The 18,861-nt window shown below is 34.9% G+C and overlaps 1 protein-coding gene across 1 annotated transcript; it reads left to right on the forward strand.

The window, feature by feature from the left end:
• Nucleotides 1-5,844: 5,844 nt before the first annotated feature.
• On the forward strand, nt 5,845-18,590 carry LOC135154841 (uncharacterized). The gene is made up of 11 exons (XM_064103032.1): nt 5,845-6,150; nt 6,974-7,321; nt 8,006-8,419; nt 10,856-10,948; nt 12,031-12,084; nt 13,104-13,346; nt 13,568-14,059; nt 14,882-15,127; nt 15,849-16,124; nt 17,339-17,587; nt 18,187-18,590. The coding sequence occupies exons 1-11, from the start codon at nt 6,084-6,086 to the stop codon at nt 18,522-18,524; spliced, it is 2,820 nt and encodes a 939-aa protein (XP_063959102.1). The 5' UTR covers nt 5,845-6,083; the 3' UTR covers nt 18,525-18,590.
• Nucleotides 18,591-18,861: the final 271 nt, after the last annotated feature.

The raw sequence follows: 18,861 nt of genomic DNA on the forward strand, positions 1-18,861 counted from the left end.
ATGTAACAAAAAACTATTCAATTCAATTTCAATTTCAATTTTTCAATTCAAAAAGTCATGTTACGTAAATTAAAAAAATCTACAACCTTCCTGTTTGTGATCTAGTCACCGTTTATATTGGCTACGTAAGACCAACCTTGGAGTACTGTGTACCTCTTTTTACGTCGGGTCTTACTAGCAGACAGATTAATGATTTGGAATCTATACAAAAAAGAGCTTGTCGAATTATTTTTGGATCATCTAAATACAGTTCATATGATGATGCATTGGTTGAGTTAGGATTAACAACTCTATTATCCCGATGAGAAAAACTTACTCAAGATTTTGCTATTTGTTTTGAAAAAAAATTACTTATGTCAGTCTTGGTTACCTCCTCAAATAAATAATATTTTCCTTCGAAATGCAAACAAATATACAAAATTCAAATACAAGACAAACAGATTTGAAAACTGGGCCATCCCTATTCTTGTACGTGTGCTTAACAAATGTTACAAATCATAACTGAAATAATTAGAAAATTCTTAAGTGTTTGATATAAATACATGCTTAGAAATTGTGAATTATTTTTGATAACCATTGACGTATTGTGTTTTATTAAAAGTTTTATTATGAATGCTTTTATCAATCTATCATATATCCATCTTTATAAATAAATTATTGTGCAAATGTATGTGAATAATTTTGAATGTCTGTATTTTTTACCATGTATTTTCAATTGATACCCTGTAAAGCATGTGTAGTTCAGTTTTTACTGCGAAACATGTCTATTGAATAAACCATTAAATGAATGAATGAACATACTGTATGATAAGGTCATGGCATAATTAATTGGTGACGTGATGATTCAAATACTTTTTGAGTTGACATTTACCGCAGTGATTGCATGTCAGTCTGCTCTAAAATATTAATATACGTCTATCAGTAATATTCATCAATTATCAATGTCTTTGTAAAGTTTAGTGTTGAAACACAATAAAGAGAAATTCATGCAGTATCATTTTGTTTCAAGAAGTTGTAATTTTATTGCCTTGTGTGAATAAGATTGCATCTTTGGGATGAATATACCGAATGCAAATTTTAGATGCAACATACTCAAATTCTTGTAAATGGCATTATGACACGTGATTTATCGTCTGGTCTCCCTAATAGCGACTAATCGTGCACCTTCGTTATAGTTCAATAAGGTAGTTGACCACTTTACTTTCGGCTAAAATTAATTGCAAAGGAAGAAATGATTTTGTAAAATTTTGTATCAAATTGTGAATCAAATCATAATTCTCTATCAATATTGTGATCGGCATATTAGAAGTAACTGTTAGCATTCATGCTTTTTAAAGTGACGCATTAATTACCCTAACATGTAGTAATGAAGCATAAGCTCACAACAGTGCGCCACGAGGGGATTCGTTAATTTTGGGAATTCTTTCTAGATATTTCCATTGTTGATGAGGCCTATTATCGATTGGTCTAATGCCAACTCGTCATTTGGTCTACCATCAGTTTGTCAAATATTCACATGGTATAAGTGCCATTTCGTCCACTCACCGTTTTGTATAATAACCAGTTGGTCCAATAGCCATTTGGTCTAATTAATTGGACTAAGTGTTACTTGGGCGAAATGAAATGGATATTAGACCGATTGGTTATGAGACGAAATGGTCACAGACGAAATGATAAGTGGACCAAATGTTTATTGGACCATATGGCTGTAGGACGAATTAAAAAGAAGGTAGACCGTGTAATGAGTGGACGATTTAGCAATAGACGAATTGGCAATTCACCTTGATAAGGGGCCGATGGGGTTTTTCAAAGGTTCATTGAGGTTGAGGTTATGGTCTTTACATTTTTTTTTATAGAGGAAGGCAACTGCTCTCCGTAGATGGCATTATATGGCGGCAGAGTGTCATTAGTGCAACAAAATATATATTTGTACTAGGAAGAATGGGCCTATAAAAATCCGTTTAAATACTTTTGTTATAGGAGAACAATGTTAGTCAATTGAAAATAATTTGATCTAACATGTTAAAACAAGAATCAATTGCAATTCAATTCAGAGCCATTAAAAGCAAATTGCAATACATCATCGTGAATGATGCATTGATGTCATAAAGATAAAGCGAAGTTCCTGTGCAATGCTATATTGTGCGAAGTTTCCAAGCCAAACATAATTCGTAGTTATTTATGATTATTCGGTACTCACGCATTTTATTTGCATTAAAAATCAACTCTTATCAAAATATGGTAATACAAACATTGATCTTGGTTCTGTATACATGATTTATAGATATTTGTGTTTGCTTCCTATTACAAACACTAATGGCACGCTACCTTATCATAATGCTATCTACGGATAGCAGTTGCCTTCCTCTAAAAACATATTAGACGTATAGAACAGAACACCATAACTCATACCTCAATGAACCTTAAATAGAACTCATCGGCCCTCATCAAAGTAAATTGCCAGTTCATCTATTGCCAACTCGTCCACTCATCACACTGTCTACCGTTATCAAATGCCATTTCTTTTGAAAATGTTATCTAAGCTGTGCTAGATATTGGGTCAAATGCATAAAAAGTAGCAATTGCTGGAAATAAATTGCTTCAAGCACAAGCCATTGGCTAGCCAAGCAAAATATCAGGCCTTAGCAATTGCTTTTTTTTTTCGTATATGTAACCATTTGTTGGTACTTAAAAACCTTACTTGCCTTCAGAAAGCAATTGCTAGCGGTTCGAGCAATAGCGACGTCACGCTGGTGCGAACGCGACTCGCACACTTTTAACGTTTTTTAATTAATGAATTTATAAAGTTTGCATTCGGTTTGCACTTCTTCAGAAGAAAAAAAATGTTGCTGTAGGCTACTGCACACCTTGGTCAGAGTTATCTTTTATGAGCATAAACATAATCATAAAACGAGAACGCCATGATCAAGCAATCGCTCAAGCTGCTCTGCTCTGAAAAAACCCTAAGCAAATACTTAAACTCACAAGCAAAATATTCACTTTATGTACTACGCTTTTTAGAAATAGCTTTATCGTCAAGCAAGTGCTACCAACCTGTTAGCGATTACTTGAGCATACTACTTGAGCAAAACCATTTGATCGTTCATTTTTATGCATACTGAATCAAAGCAAAAGCAACTGCTAATTTGTATGCATCTAAACCAAGGAGTACATTTTATTTTAGTAATATTTATTAATCAATTTATATATATAATTATAATTTTATAAATATAATTTTAGTAATATTTAATAATCAAGAAATAATTAATGAAGACTTACCCTCCCCCAAATAAGAGTATGGGGGGGGGGGGTTCTCCAGACTTCACATATCTTGCCAGACAAGAAAAAAAAAAAAGTATAGGGGGTCTACATGTATTGGGCTACTTTTCAGAATCTATTGGCCACATCTGCCTCATTCTTGGGGAAGTTTTAACATTGAATAGGGAGTTGCCCGCCCGGGGCTCTTTTTAAAATTTCTTACGGGCAGATTGCACAATAGGTTCTTTGCAAGGGCAGTCTATTTGTGTCGTTGATATGTAATGCTGTGCCGTATGATTCACATTTTTAATATCCATCACATATAAATATAAAAAGATATACATGTAAGCCTAAATACATCTATTTTTTAGATTCAATGTGTAGGTCTACTATGCCGGGGGGGGGGGGTACTGAAAGGGGTAGAATACCTGAACAAGAACCAGACTTCAGACAGGATAGTTTTAGAGTCAAACCATAACATAAAAGGCTTTTCCAAAAGTTCCACTCCCCTCCCCTACATGTATCAATCAGTCCTCAGTAATATATATGAAAGCTTCAAGTGCAAACAATAATATGTGTATGCCTGTAAACCCTTACACTCTCCCCCATTAAAATAACCCTATGGGTTTATTTTTATTTTTATTTTTCTTTAACTAATTAGTAACCACAATTAATTAAATGCAATACATACAATATCATGTCTTGTCATTAGTACATGCAACGATACTCCACTTATAAGTTCAATAAAACATTCATATATGAACTTGGCGATAGTAATGTAACAAATATTTTTACCCTTTGTTTCTTCAGCGTAAAATACTCATTTGACTGAATAAACACAATGGACTAAATGCAATACATTAACATGTCCTATCAATAATTCATGTGACAAGACTCCACCAATAAATCAGATATAACATGCATGTATAGTATGAAACTGCAAACAGCAATTTAACAAGTCTGGAGATGTCATATCCTTAAGACCGTCCAAAAGCTAACAAACATTAATAGGCAATAAAACTCCTTAAAACATCCCAGCGCAGCTGGAGGATGAGACAGCAAAATAACATTTAACACCAATCAGAATTTATCCAAACAAACTGGAAACAAAACTGCTGGCTAATAACAAAATATCAACAACAAACAGTATCAACATAATTTTTTTACATGGTAATAATGTAGCTTCGCAGTGACATATTTGTACATCTACTCAGTTTTCAAAACTTTAGTATCTAAATTCTAATGAAGTATGCAGTTGGAAATATTAAAAAGATTTCCATGAAGTATTTTCAACTTGAAACAATTTATGGTAAAATGCTTACAATCATACTTTCAACACAATATACACATTTTTTGGGGGGTTGTTTGATGTTTTGATGAGATCAGGAATGGTTTTCAATTAGTTGAAACCATATGTTTGGTACATGATGTAATCATACAGTAAACACAGTTAAATATGCATGCAAGTTTATTTGGTAAATTTGATGAAGATCTAGTTCATGCCGAATTTTTTTGGTTTAGTATAATGCCTTTATTTCATAACTGAGTTCTCAGGAATAACTCGACCAATGATGCACAATAGTTTTCACAATGTTCAGAGTCCATTGTCAATGAAGTCATGGGCACAGTTTTAGCTGGTCCACATGGACAATGCGATTTTTTTCCTTATTCTTTTCATTCACAATCTCAAAGTTTACAGGAGTCAGTTGCTTTTTAAAAACCGCTTGCTCGCTACGCTGTCTCGCTTAGAAAACCTAAATCAAAATATCTATCTTATCAATTAGAAATCACTTAAAAAAAAGGCTTTGCTCAACTTAATTTCTACAAAACACACATCTACTTCACGCAGTTGATAATCTCACTTTGAAAATACATGTATCTGTTTGTACCAAAATGTCCATTTTGATATATAAGTGCCTTTTTGGCTTTGACCCCCCCCCCCCCATAGAAATAGGATCTGCCGCCCCTGTCTCAGGGAGTGTAGAAAAACATACGTTGAGAATGGGCATGTCAGGATCAGACTACCGTGGTAATAATAATTATTGCAATTATGTAAATCGCCTAGAAAAATTGTGTATTAAATGTCCAAAGGTAACTATATTATTATTTTAATATCATGTCTAAATCTATCATGAAATTATTTTTGTTTTGAATGTACAAGGGCGAAAATATATTCTCGCTCAGTCCGCTCGCTCACATACATTTTGCCATGTGTGATGTCTGCCACCTAAGCATTGTTAGCTCATTGTTCTGTATATTGTAAGTTTGAAATGCCTTGGCCTTGAAGTTTTCAGGCCTTGGCATTGGTCTTGGTCTTCCATGCCTTGGCCTTGGCCTTGGAGGTTTGAGCCTTGACCACAACACTGCTTAACATCGTGCCTGAGTTTCAGGTTACATGATCAAGTTCAAATGTTATTATTTTAAGGTAAACGAACTTTTGACATGTTAGGGTTATTTGTTGAATGGCCATCATAAATTTAAATACAGTAGTGCGATGGAATGTACTTATGATTAGTGCTCTCGAATTATAAGAATTGCAGAGCCTGGCCCAGTGGTCCAGCACTAACAAGAGATCTAAAAGCAAACATTGTACATGTACGTACTTTGAGTAAATGAGACACTGGCGCATATTATGTGTAATGGCTATGTATCTGTTTTTATTTCAACTTTTCTGTCGTTTTATCAAGGATCGTAAACGCAACCTTTAATCTTGAAGTGATTGAATAAACAGAAAATCATACATACATAATTCAAACGCTATGTTAACAAGAAAGAAATGAACTCGACAGAGGATGGCTTAGTACAAGACAAGTACAGCGATACAAATGGCGGCCAAACGAATGCATCTCTCTCTGTGGGTCGTATATGCTTTTGTTTTCTACTTCTTTTTAGGTATGTAGTGATTTATTTATTTGCAGTGATTTATTATTTGCAGTATTTTGGGGATGTCTAGTGACCGAGGCGTGACTAGGCTGAACGATGTTACGTATAAGCCTAAAGCAGACACATTCATATCAAGGAAGTTTGGCAAAATTTACGTTGTCACGCCCCACCCATTATATACCTATAAAGCCTCGTTTTGCCTCTATCAAATTCGAAAGGGGAGGGGAGAGGGGGGTCTTTTCTAGGTTAATGTATTTACTTGTGCTTCTTTTTTCGTCTTGTCCTATAATTTTTATTTCGCTCCAACTGTCAAAGCATGCACGCTAAAGAGTATGAACTAAAAAAAGTTTTGAAATCTGAATTTGAACGATAACTTCTCCATTTTTTGTGTGGATATTAATGTATGATTAATACAAATGAATAGACCATTTAATTTTCTTTAAAATGATGCCCTACTTCATTGATATTGTTTTTCCTACAAGATATATAGGGGATGTACTCGCATGTGACGTCACAAATGAAAAGACAAAATTATCGTAATCTAAGTATTATCTCTGATTCATTTTCCTAAAAATCTCCAATATAGTTCATGATTTTTCTGCTAATTTCTACAATAAAGTCTAGGTGACCTTTCCCTTTAAAGTTTCCCTGGCGCTTTTGGTAAATATAATAGATATAACAGGCATTGTTGTTTCTAGAGGCTCTAAAGAATCGCAACTCAACTTAACATTTTACTTACCATTACTACATGCCTTAACTGATATAGTGAAATGAACTGAAACACATAATACTGAAAAAACAGTAGCTTATAAACGTTTCCTGTGTCATTTAGGGATACGTGGTGACGTTCCTGATGATACTGTCTACACCGAGTTGCACAAAGATGTTAGAATAGGAGACAGTGCAGTATTGACATGCCATTTTCGAGGTTCACCGTTGGCTGTCTATTGGAAGAAAGGTGATGACCCAAGAAGCGCACCAAACCTTGTATCATGGATTCCTTCTGATGACGTCACCGGTTTATGTGAAGGTCAAAGACCATGTGAGATCATGGAGATGAATGAAAATCGCTCCTTGGTCATCAAAGAAGTCAGTATGGCCGAACAAGGTCGATACATCTGCAGAGTTTCTAACTACAAGGGAATTCTAATACACAACTTCACAGATATCAGACTGTTTTGTAAGTATTTTGATTTCCGACCTGATCATGTCCTCTGCGTTTTACTGCGTAACATCTTAGATTTAAACATTTTTAACGAGTGCTTTCATATAAGAGTAAACAGTCCCGAATTCAGAACCCTTAGACCCCCACTAAGAACTTAACATGAAGGGGGGGGGGGTCACTCAGGTCTGGAAATAAAATGATTTGACCAGATACAGTTGAATAAGAAATACGAGTCAAGAAGATTATGATATTTTAAGAACTCAATCTGTGTTTTTGGATGAAACAGCACTGGTTAATGTTGTTGAATTAATTTTCATTCAAATGGTATCCTGCAGCAATGTGAAAATAGGATTGACTATACTGATTTAGCATGTAAGATAACCATTGCTGCAATTTAGCAGTGCATGGGAGATTTATCATATACACGTGTGTGAAAATATAAAGTAATCAAGATTTAATGCAGTAACGTAGTAAACTTTTAGAGGGGACATGGTATCATGGGCCTTTCTATTGCATAGATATGAAATGAGAGAAATAAATTGAATTGAATTCATCTCCATGACAGCGTGAATAAAACGGTTTAAACAAAAGATTGCTAACCTTTAAAATTTAATGACTCTACTATTAATTTTGATCAGATTCATTTTATATATGTATAGCTGAGCAATGAATAATACATTACAATCTCTTCTATTGTAGCTCCTCCTGTAGAACCCTACCCAATCATCAACCAGTGTCAGAGAAAGGAAGGTTCTATGAAATCTACTTCTCCTTCAAAGGGTTGCAGGATTTCAACCGACACGCCTGTAAACATCACATGCTCAGTCTTCGGATTCTACCCGGATATCAACCTGTTCTTCCTTCATGGGTCTTCAAAGGTAACCAATTTTAAGAGTATTGAGTGGGAAAATGAAGACGGTTCTAAGAACCAAACCATATTGATAGAAGCTAGAGTCAGTGACCGGCCATATGTATGCATTGCGTCAGATGTACCTGGTTCAACAGAGGAGAGAGCCTGGGAGATATTCCTAGATCGAGTCCCTTCAGATGAGACAACGTCAGCCAATCCCGAGAAAGGTGATATAAGTAGTGCCACAAATCCCGCGAAGATTGGTAAGCAAGCATTAATTAATCGGTATAGAAATGCATTCTTATGTTTTTATTCATTATAGAAACGTTGCATGTAATTTTAGCAATGATTTTTCCCCATTCAAATTATAACTTTTTAAAAGCCCCCTAATGTGATACAAACTCAGGCACTGACGTTTAAGATGAGATAATATTATTATGACATCAACAAAAACTTTGCTCTCACAATCTCTGAAATCGGTGTGAATCGGGTTCCAACTGCTAATTTCAGGTTTAAGATGAATTTGCCAGTAGAGTTTGAATTTGATTAAAATGTTTCAATGGTTAACAGATATAACATGATTACCTGCAAATCAAAACAAGTGAATATACCTTGTAAGCAATGTGACTACACAAGATAAATAGTGTTTAGATGAAACACTAATCTGATAATCACATTATTTAGTAATGATATAAATATACATGAATATAAAACTAAATATAGAATAATCTGAATTATTAACCGAACATGTGAATAAAAAAACACGAATCCTTGCACTGAATCTAATAACTGACGGTTGTAGGTAGACCCGATGTCAACTCTGTAAATGCAAAGGAGCTAATCTGGTCAGTAATCGTTTATTTTCTGTATTATGCATTCATATTGAATATATTTTGTTTATTTTCAACTTATCATTTGATTACAATTCGTAATTATTTGTATAAACTTACCTTTTTTGTCTTATCACCTGTTAATAATTACGATTATTATGTTTTATGTGTAATTCATGTATACTAAAATTGGGTGTCTTTTACTTTGTTCATTTTATTCACGACACGGCCCCAATGCAAATCAGACTCTGTATCTGTTTGGGTTTTTTACCGTGTGAAAATAAAATTTATCTATCAATCTTCTCAGAGTGAGATAAGGGACCAGTCCTGTTGGAATGAAATTTCAATATCTCAAATGTAAATTGTAAAAAGATGCACACTTTCTTTAAACTCTCTGTTGAAAGATTGAAATCTCATTCGATCATGACTAGTCCTTTATCTCACTCTGAAAGGAGTGTGACTATGGACCAGATTAGCTCAACAGCATCTAGAGAATACCTTTAAATCTAGAACTCTTTACCGCTTTAGAACGAGCTAGGTCTATATGTCATATATACAGTGCGTCCCAGAAAACCGAAACCGAGATTTATCGATTATTTAGCATTACTTAATCACAAAAACAATAGACAAGTGACCTATTATTGTAAAGCTTAAAATCTCCTCTTTCATCTGAAATTACTTACCTTAGTTTTCATTCACTCATGAGTGAGCAAAAACAATTTGAAAAAGGGATACCAAAAAGTCACTTGGCGGGCTGTATCTGGGTTTCGAAGGGAAAACCACATGTTTAAAAAGTTCAATATCTGCTCCTTAATTTGATACCTCAATTACAGAAAATGATAGAGAAATAAAAAAGTTCTGGTTACTTGAAATAAGGCTTCAATTTCATAAAATGAAGAGGTTTTTACGGGCTAGCGTTCAGACTCACTAGACACACCGTTTTGTTGACGATAAGCCATGCATTAAGTATTTTGTTAACCCGTGCGATAGCTTCTGTGGGAAACCGATGAAAACACGTTTATTTAATGAAATTATGGAAATACAAGCATTGTTTCGATGAAACAGAACTTTTTTACTTCTCGACCATTTTCTGTGATTAAGGTATCAAATACAAGAGCAGATATTGAACTTTTTAGGCAAGTGATTTTCTTTTTGAAATTCAGATACCCCCTTCAAATGAGTTTTTGGTTTCCTTTCTACAAATGTTTTTTGCTCACTCATGCGTGAATAAGAAATAATCTTAGTAATTTCAATTGAAAGAGGAGATTCTAAGCTTTACAATGGTAGGTCACTTGTCTATTGTATTTGTGATTAAGTTATGATAAATCATCGATAAGTCTCGGTTTCTGGGACGCACTGTATTTATATATACTGTATATATGTGTGTGTGTGTGTGTGTGTGTGTGAGGGTGTGAGGGTGTGTGTGTGTGTGTGTGTGATTTGGTGTGCGGGTGTGTGTATACACATTTGTAAGGAGTAGAGTAGAATTAAGGATGGATCAAAGTATACACTATGTTGTAAAACTTTTCGGCCCTGGCCTTCTTCATGTTTTATTTGCTAAACAAAGCAAATAAAGCAAACCATAGAATAAACAACAGAACGAACATAATGGTAAATAATACCAAATTAAAGGAAAACCAAAACACATATGAGAAATGTTAAGGTAATAACACGAAATAAGGATCATACTCAACAGAAAGAAAAAGTAAAGTGAACTAGTATATATATACACACACATACATATATATATAATCCTTCAATTGTTCAAGTTCTAGGAGTAAATTATATTCCGACATTCATCATACATGTAACCAAATAAGAGCTGTAATAAAGATATTATAAAGTTCAAAACCTATTTTACCCACACAGTGGTACCAATCCTACTGATACTTGCAGTCGCCACGGCATGCATGGTATTCTTGTGGCGGAGATCAAGGAAACGGCAGGCCAGACGTCACATAGGTAAGAATTGTAATTCATTCTGCACATTTATGTAATCTCGGTTTATTGTTATGTAGTATGTATTTAACTCCCTGTTATCCTTTCAGTCATTCCCCTTCACTTGTTTATAAACTCCCCCAATGTCATCTAAGAATCCCAAAACCCCCAATACCATTTAACTCCTAAACCTTGACCATAAAAATACCAACCCCCATTGACGTCAGCTAACTTCAAGGAACAAAAATTCTAAGAAGTATGACTCACACTTCCAGCCCCAGTCACTTGCACAGAGCATCACCACACCCCTTTTACCAGAGAAAGTTTGATAGACAGTTACCTGTAGACCCAGAACAAGTTTAGATCACTCCCACCTTAAATTGTTATACCCCCAAAACTAATGTAAGACTTTTGATTAGAAGGAGAGAGAGAGAATACTAGATCCACACTCATCGATGTATAGACTGACTGACTTCAAGACTTAGACGGCCATCAAATATTATCTTAACTTCACAATCTCAATCTTATACTTCGAAATTAATCATATTCATCGTCTCCTATAATATCTGAATCTTCATGTACATCGAACTGTAGCTGAATATTGATGATTAAATACCCAGTGATTTTGAACTGTATAACTTTCTCCAAAGTTTCTTCACTACGCTTCCCTTTTAAATTATTATTACCGATCCCAACACGACATTATTACCACAATCGTTTAGTAGTCACCACTTGCATACGGATGGGGAAGGGGATTCTGGCTTCCAAAATGCTCTATAACATAGGGGGGGGGGGGTTACAATTAATATGTTGCCTATTATGTGAAAATCTGTAACAGAATTCATTTTCCATATAAAAGACGCAAATATTTCGCTTGCTCTTTGCACTCGCTCACGACATGTTTGAAAATATATATTATTCAGGGTGTTGCGCCGTTTAAAAATATTTGTTATATTATGCAACCGGTACCACTACATCATTGTAATCAATTGGTTTGATACTGATTGGCTAGACTTCCAATATAACACCAGACTATGGAAATAAATTGTAATATCTGAAAAGGATTCAATTCAGAATAAATCAATTTGCCATGTTTTACACTGTAGGTAGACGTGATGTCGAGGAGTCAGAGTTATTGGTGCAGAAAATGAAGGTACAAGGTAAGTGAAGCACGAAAACACATTAGCTAAGCATTAAATACGACAGGGAAGGAACTTGTCTTAAAGGACAAGTCCACCCCAACAAAAACTTGATTTGAATAAAAAGAGAAAAATTCAACAAGCATAACACTGAAAATTTCATCAAAATCGGATGTAAAATAAGAAAGTTATGACATTTTAAAGTTTCGCTTCATTTCACAAAACAGTTATATGCACATCTTGGTCGGTATGTAAATGAGGGAACTGATGACATCACTCACTCACTATTTCTTTTGTATTTTATTATATGAAATATGAAATATTTTGATTTTCTCGTCATTGTCATGTGAAATAAAGTTTCATTCCTCCCTGAATACGTGGAATTCTATTATTTTAAAATGTTGTGCTTCAGGCAAGGAGGTCATAATTGTCAAATTCGTAAAAAATCAAATATTGTATAATTCAAACAATAAAAAACAAAAGAAATAGTGAGTGAGTGACATCATCAACTCTTTCATTTGGATGTATCTGGCTCGTTCATATAACTATTTTGTTAAAAATAAGCGAATCTTTGAAATGTCATAACTTTCTTATTTTACATCCGATTTTGATGAAATTTTCAGCATTGTGCTTGTCTGATTTTTCTCTATTGATTCAAATCAACATTTTTCTGAAGTGGACTTGACCTTTAAACCTGATTCTTCATCACCATATTATCCAAATATATGGCACCACGCCGACGCGCTTGGTGTAAAACAAACAACGTAATCAAATAATAAAAAAAATATAGTGGAAATAACTTAAAACAAAAAAGGGTATTAAGTTCGACAAAATAGCTTAATTATCATATATCTGTCCAAGCGTTCAAAAAGACAACAGGCCCTTTTTTACACGTTCAGTAATGAACTGCGATAAAAGGAACGAAAATGCATGTTCTATCTTAATTGATAGGGAATTATTGTATGAAAATCAAGCGCAGTATAAATCATAGCAAGTTAATGTTTTGAACTAGTTTTTTTTTACACATTTCCCATTAACAGGGGTTGTCTCTTTTTATGAACTGTGGCTACTGGCTTATGACACTCCGAATGATGAGATGGCAAAGGTATACGCTGCTCTTGTTAAGCTTGGTATTACCAATATCAAGGGACAAATGGGTAGAGGATTTGTGTATGATGCTCTTTGTGAATGGAAAGAGAGATCATATGCACCTGACCAACCACAGATGTTAAGAGATGCCTTAGAGGAAGTGGGCCTTGAGAGTACATGGCAAGTTATTTATGGTATGTATTTTCATTTCTTCCATTCAATATTAACAAACATAGTTCTTATTCCTATTTACTTGCCATTTTCCTTTGGGTTTTACACCATAGTCTGAATGGGGTTTCCAAAGTTTCCCTTTACATCTACACATTCCCCCCGAATTACCATTTTAACACCATTATTTAGACATTATTAACACATGTTCTTTCATGGTTCCTTTCCTACTTTTTTCACAATACAGACCAAGTGCGACAGGTCAATTATTCTACCAAAGTACCAGAAGGAACATTCGAACAAATCCTGCTTGACCTAAAAGAAAAAAAAGCAATTAAAAAATTCCTTAATAACTTGTGTCAACGAGAAAATGTAGTCACAGAAATTGAGACAATCAATGACTCAAATGACTCTGAAGAGGGCAATATGGACGTGGAAAAGTCAGCTCCCGCCAAAGCAATCAGTGCTACCCACGACGGTCAAGAAAACAGAGAAAACACAGCTCCCGCCAAAGCAATCAGTGACACGCATGACGGTAAAGAAAACAAGGAAAACATAGCTCCCGCCAAAGAAGTCAGTGATATCCATGACGTTGACCAGAACAAGGAAAAGTCAGCTTCCGGCATGCGAAAGTTAAAGGAATGGAATAAAGGTCCTTTCAAACAGAATCCGTTTGTTCTAGTCAGTCTTGCTCTAGAGAGAGCAGGTTATGTCCATATCTCCAAGACCTTCTTTGACGGTGGGTATCTTTCTATTTGACATAACTGTTACACCAGAACGGTTTACTGACATCATTGTGATTGATGTGATGACTTGAGAATGAGTTTTCACAATTATGGTACTTCACTTTAATAAGTTGGTTAGTTTACACCTGCGGTCCTTTAAAAAAAAAACCTCAAAAATAGTACTTTGTGATTGAGGAAAAAGAACGTTTAAAAAGAATAACTTAAGCCCCGTAACAAAAAGGTTAGCGATGAATCGCTAATTTGAAAGTACAATTTCGATTTGTTCCTCGTCAGTCTAATCAGCAAAATGCGCATGCAACGATGATCTTGATAGGCCGTTTCATTTAACAATTCTTCGCTAATCTTTGTGTTACGGGGCCAAGGTTTATCTTCATCAATAGCGTCTCATTATTTTCATGACTGCAGTATTAGTGTTTGCATATTTATGCCATTTTACTACCAGAAAAGATTTACGGTATCTGATGATTTTTCGGGAGCACCAAAATATGGCAGGATATATTTGCTTGATCATGTTGAAGGTACAGCAGAATAACACCTTTTGATAATTTGAAAGTGCAATGCTACCTAATGGTCAGAAAAAAAGGTATACAATCTATCGTTTTAATAATACTATATGAGTCATGTTGTATATATGCATTTGTGATGAGTAAACAAGGTAAAATGTATTGAATTACGTTTGTCATTATTCGACTGTGAATTACACACTTTAGACATAAATAAATGTATATTTAATTTTGTTATTTTTTGTTAAATGTATTGATAAATCTACAAAAGAGGCGCAGATATTAACAATCGTCCAAAACATTCCCTTGCAGGCCCTGTATCCTATTACGAGCTTAGATCATTGATGCACGACCTACATACACCTAGCCTAGAGAAGTTAAGAAAAACAATTTGCGAGCTAGGAATCGACGAGACAAGTGCAAATAACTTTGGTCCGCAACAAATCTACGACTATCTGTGTCAGTGGAAAGACGGACACCCCCAGGTAGATCAAGGAAAATTATTACATGACGCGCTTTTAAGAGCCGGTCATGAGGAAGCCTGGTCGAAAGTCTTAGGTAAGTAAAGTAGCAATATTTCGTTTTAACTAATTGAACGTTACATGAACACGAAAATCTCATATGCCTAAATAATAATGATAATTCTAATAATAATGATAATAATTATTATTATTATATACCTAAATCTATATTTTACAATTGTACAAGATACCAGTTTAGTATGCTGCCCTTTCCATATGCAAACTTGAAAACGCAATGTTGACCAAATTACTCCATCATGAGAGAAGGTTTCATTACTAAAATTCCATCTACTCCCCCTCAAAAAAAAAATTAAAATAAAACATGAAGAAAACAAAACAGGCAAGTATAATGCAAATAAAACAACAAGTTTTGATCATGATCCAGGTGCCGTTTTAACGAACGAAACAGTTTAATACGCCATTATGTTACAACTGACCTTCTAGCATGTTAATAACGATGGTTGTCATTACTTGCACGCTGTACATGCTGTAAGCAATCTTTTACATTTGCACAACGCATTTTACCATTACAACAATGCACCCTGGAATACACCAGACGGTGCCCTGTACTCTTTCTAGAAGAGTAAGAAGTAATAATGAAAATGATAATAATACTAAAAAACGTATTATTACTTTCATACAAAATGACGATCTACATAAAGACATAAATTATGTTGTTTCCCAAATAGAGATTCGTTTTGTTACAAATATATAAAACAAAAAGTGAATTTACTATGTGTTGAACCTTCCCCCTTAAGAACAAAGGAAGAAAAAATCAGATGTATGTGAAAGTACGTTCAAGAAGATACTCTGTAACGTCACAGCCCCAGCAGTGATACAGCAGCTCCTGAAAAGGCTAGACCCAGACATAGCTAAAGATTTGGATACCTCACTTGAGACAGATTTTACGCCAAAAGCCTTGGAAGCAATGAAGGAATGGAATGAAAGACCTCTCAATGAAAATAGAATGATCTTGTTAAGCCGTGCCTTGGAGAAAGCTAAATGCAGGCCGATTGACATGACTTTTCTCTACGGTAAGAGGTGGAGTGAATTTTCTTACACCCATTTTATTTTCGTCTCGCCGGCATAGCAGGTCGTGACATAGGCGCCGCTTTTCCGACGACGGCGGCGGCGTCGTCGACATTGAAATCTTAACCTGACGTTTTTGAAATGTCATCTTAAATTAAAAGGTATAAGGACCCATTTCATGAAACATAAACGTAGTGGTAATCAAGTATTACTGAACATCCTGCTTAGCTTTCAGGTAACATGATCAATGTCAAAGGACATTTAGGGTCAATGGACCATAAATGACATTTGACCATGTTTGGGTATTTGTTGAATAATCATAACTTTGAAAGTCACAAGATATGGATCTAGTTCATGACAATTGGCCATACTTGTAAGAGTAATAAAGTATCCCTGAAAACTCTGTGCGAGTTTCAGGTCAGATGACGAATGTTAAATTATTGTTTATGGTTAATGAACTTAAATTATATGGGAGGATTAAAAAACAAATCTTAACAGAGGTTAAGTTTTTTTAAATGTCATAACTTTGAAAATATATGAATGTAGTACCTGAACTTTAGACACTAGACCAATCAACTATCAGCAAATACCCTGCATGAGTTTCAAGTCACATGACCAAGGTCAAACCGTCAAAGGTCATTTAGGGTCAGTGAACTTAGACCATGTTGGGAAAACATTACAATTTTAACCTAAGGTCAAGTTTTTGAAATGTCTTAACAGAAGGGTATACATTCTTCATGAAACTTTGGCATAACTGCAATCAAGCATTACTAAAAATCCTGCCCAAATCTTAGGTCTCATAGTCAAGGTCAAAAGTCATTAAGGGTCAATAAACATAGCATTTTTATTATCATATGAATGGTGCTTTTGTGAATATGTCGTTTCCAGAGTCAGCACTGCTTTTATTTTGAATTCCCGAATACAGTCAAGACTGCCGTAGGCGTTCCACTTGTTTTAATAAGGATGGCCTTATACAGTTTACAATTAATAATTTAGCTTATCATGTACGATATTTTTTCTTGATAAATGGAATAACGTCCTTACACCACCTGGAGACTGGCAAATGATAAATATGAACATTCATCATTTCATCAATTTCAAAGATTTGATCTATATTGCATTTTACCACGTTTACATTGCACATTCGTTGATATATATAAAACCTGAAATCTAAAATGGTTAATCCCTGAAATCTATATTTTCACTTTCTCCAAATCAGAAACTATGTCATATTTTGAGCTGTGGTCAATGGTTCATTTCGACTTTGATACTAATGTGATAATGTTACCATTACGTGATGCTTTGAAGGCGATGGGAGTACTAGGTATAGATGAGACAATTAGTCGGCATGAGCTTTATCATCTTCTTTGTAAATGGAAGGAAGAACACTCTAATTGCGACCAACGTCTGGTGTTCAAAGTTCACTTGCTTAACGAAGGACTTCACAAAGAATGGGAAAATCTCAGTGGTAAGTGAAATGGATTTATTTCAATTCTAATGAAGAAAACATAAATATTTTTTTATACATTCTTTAAAGGAATTTATTCTAATAACGGCAGGGAGGAGGGTGGGAGGTACGAAAGATAAGAAATTATAGGTGTAAAGTTAATTTTCCCACCACGCACATCGTCGGTGCTCTAATTAGTAATAGACACCAGGTCTTAGTGGAATTTGCGTAACGCGCGCGTGTGTTTATGGTGATTATGTGGAAGGTTCCATGACATTTGTTCAGGCGACAATTTCTCTGTTCTATATTCCCCACACTATTCAAATGGCGAACTTTTAATCTATGTTTAACACTTTATCCTACCCTAACCCTAAACATAACATAAAACCATATTGCAACCCTAACCCTACATCTTTGACGAAATTAATGTAAAGCCTTGAGCAATTGTCCCATAAACAAATGTGTCACCGTGGGGAAAGGGGATAGGCGGTAGTCCCCTTTCCCCACGGTGACCGCGTTACATTTTTTTTAATTAGACTTCTTTTATAATTTGTGTCTATTCTGTAATTGAAATCGGCTGAAGATTTATGAATGACATGGACGCCACCTCCTTATTTCAGATCTGAGGCTTGGAACAGACCGGATCATTTCTGATGAAACACTGGAACATATTTTGTGGCACTTGAAAACTCCAGGAAAGATCCAACATTTTATTCATAAGCTGACCAATACCGACCAAGAATCAATACCTGAAGATTCAAATCTACCAGAGAGCATCAGGATTGCTCTGACTAGATTGGAGTTGTGGAAGAAGGGCCCCATCAATATACATCCTGTGATTCTATTAAGCGAAGCGCTGGAATCAGCAAAATGCTCTAACGTTGCCATGACCTTCTTTCAAGGTAATTATATGAAAGAACGAAGGTTCAGTCTTGTCTTTTTATTCAAGCATGCATAGATGATATCAGATATCACATTTGCAAAAAACAAACAAACACAAAAAACGCCTACCGGAGGTGTGGTCAAGGAATATTATATATGAAAAAAAATATCAGAAAGTTAAATGAGCAACTAGACCAAAAGCTTCAGTCTCTGTATTTTGGTTGTTCCGCTGAACTGCGTTGGCTTCTCTCTCCAGTACATAGACTGAAGTATTGTTGGCTCATACGTAAAGACAACGTTTTATCAGTAACGTTAGATCTGAAATTCGGCGGAAACCCGATTTTCGGATCGTTTTTTGTACATCTACATAAAATTTCACATTAAAAAAAATAATTTCATCCAACCAAGAAAAT

Source organism: Lytechinus pictus, chromosome 8 (assembly GCF_037042905.1).
Source record: "Lytechinus pictus isolate F3 Inbred chromosome 8, Lp3.0, whole genome shotgun sequence".
Classification (NCBI taxonomy): Eukaryota; Metazoa; Echinodermata; class Echinoidea; order Temnopleuroida; family Toxopneustidae; genus Lytechinus; species Lytechinus pictus.

What these genes read in the sequence shown, in the direction of transcription:
- LOC135154841 (XM_064103032.1), top strand. Translation starts at nt 6,084, where the DNA reads ATGGCGGCCAAACGAATGCATCTCTCTCTGTGGGTCGTATATGCTTTT. An exon ending in GCAGGCCAGACGTCACATAG is followed by an intron (nt 10,949 to 12,030) that starts GTAAGAATTGTA and finishes TTTACACTGTAG; the next exon opens with GTAGACGTGATGTCGAGGAG. An exon ending in AGAATGGGAAAATCTCAGTG is followed by an intron (nt 17,588 to 18,186) that starts GTAAGTGAAATG and finishes TCCTTATTTCAG; the next exon opens with ATCTGAGGCTTGGAACAGAC.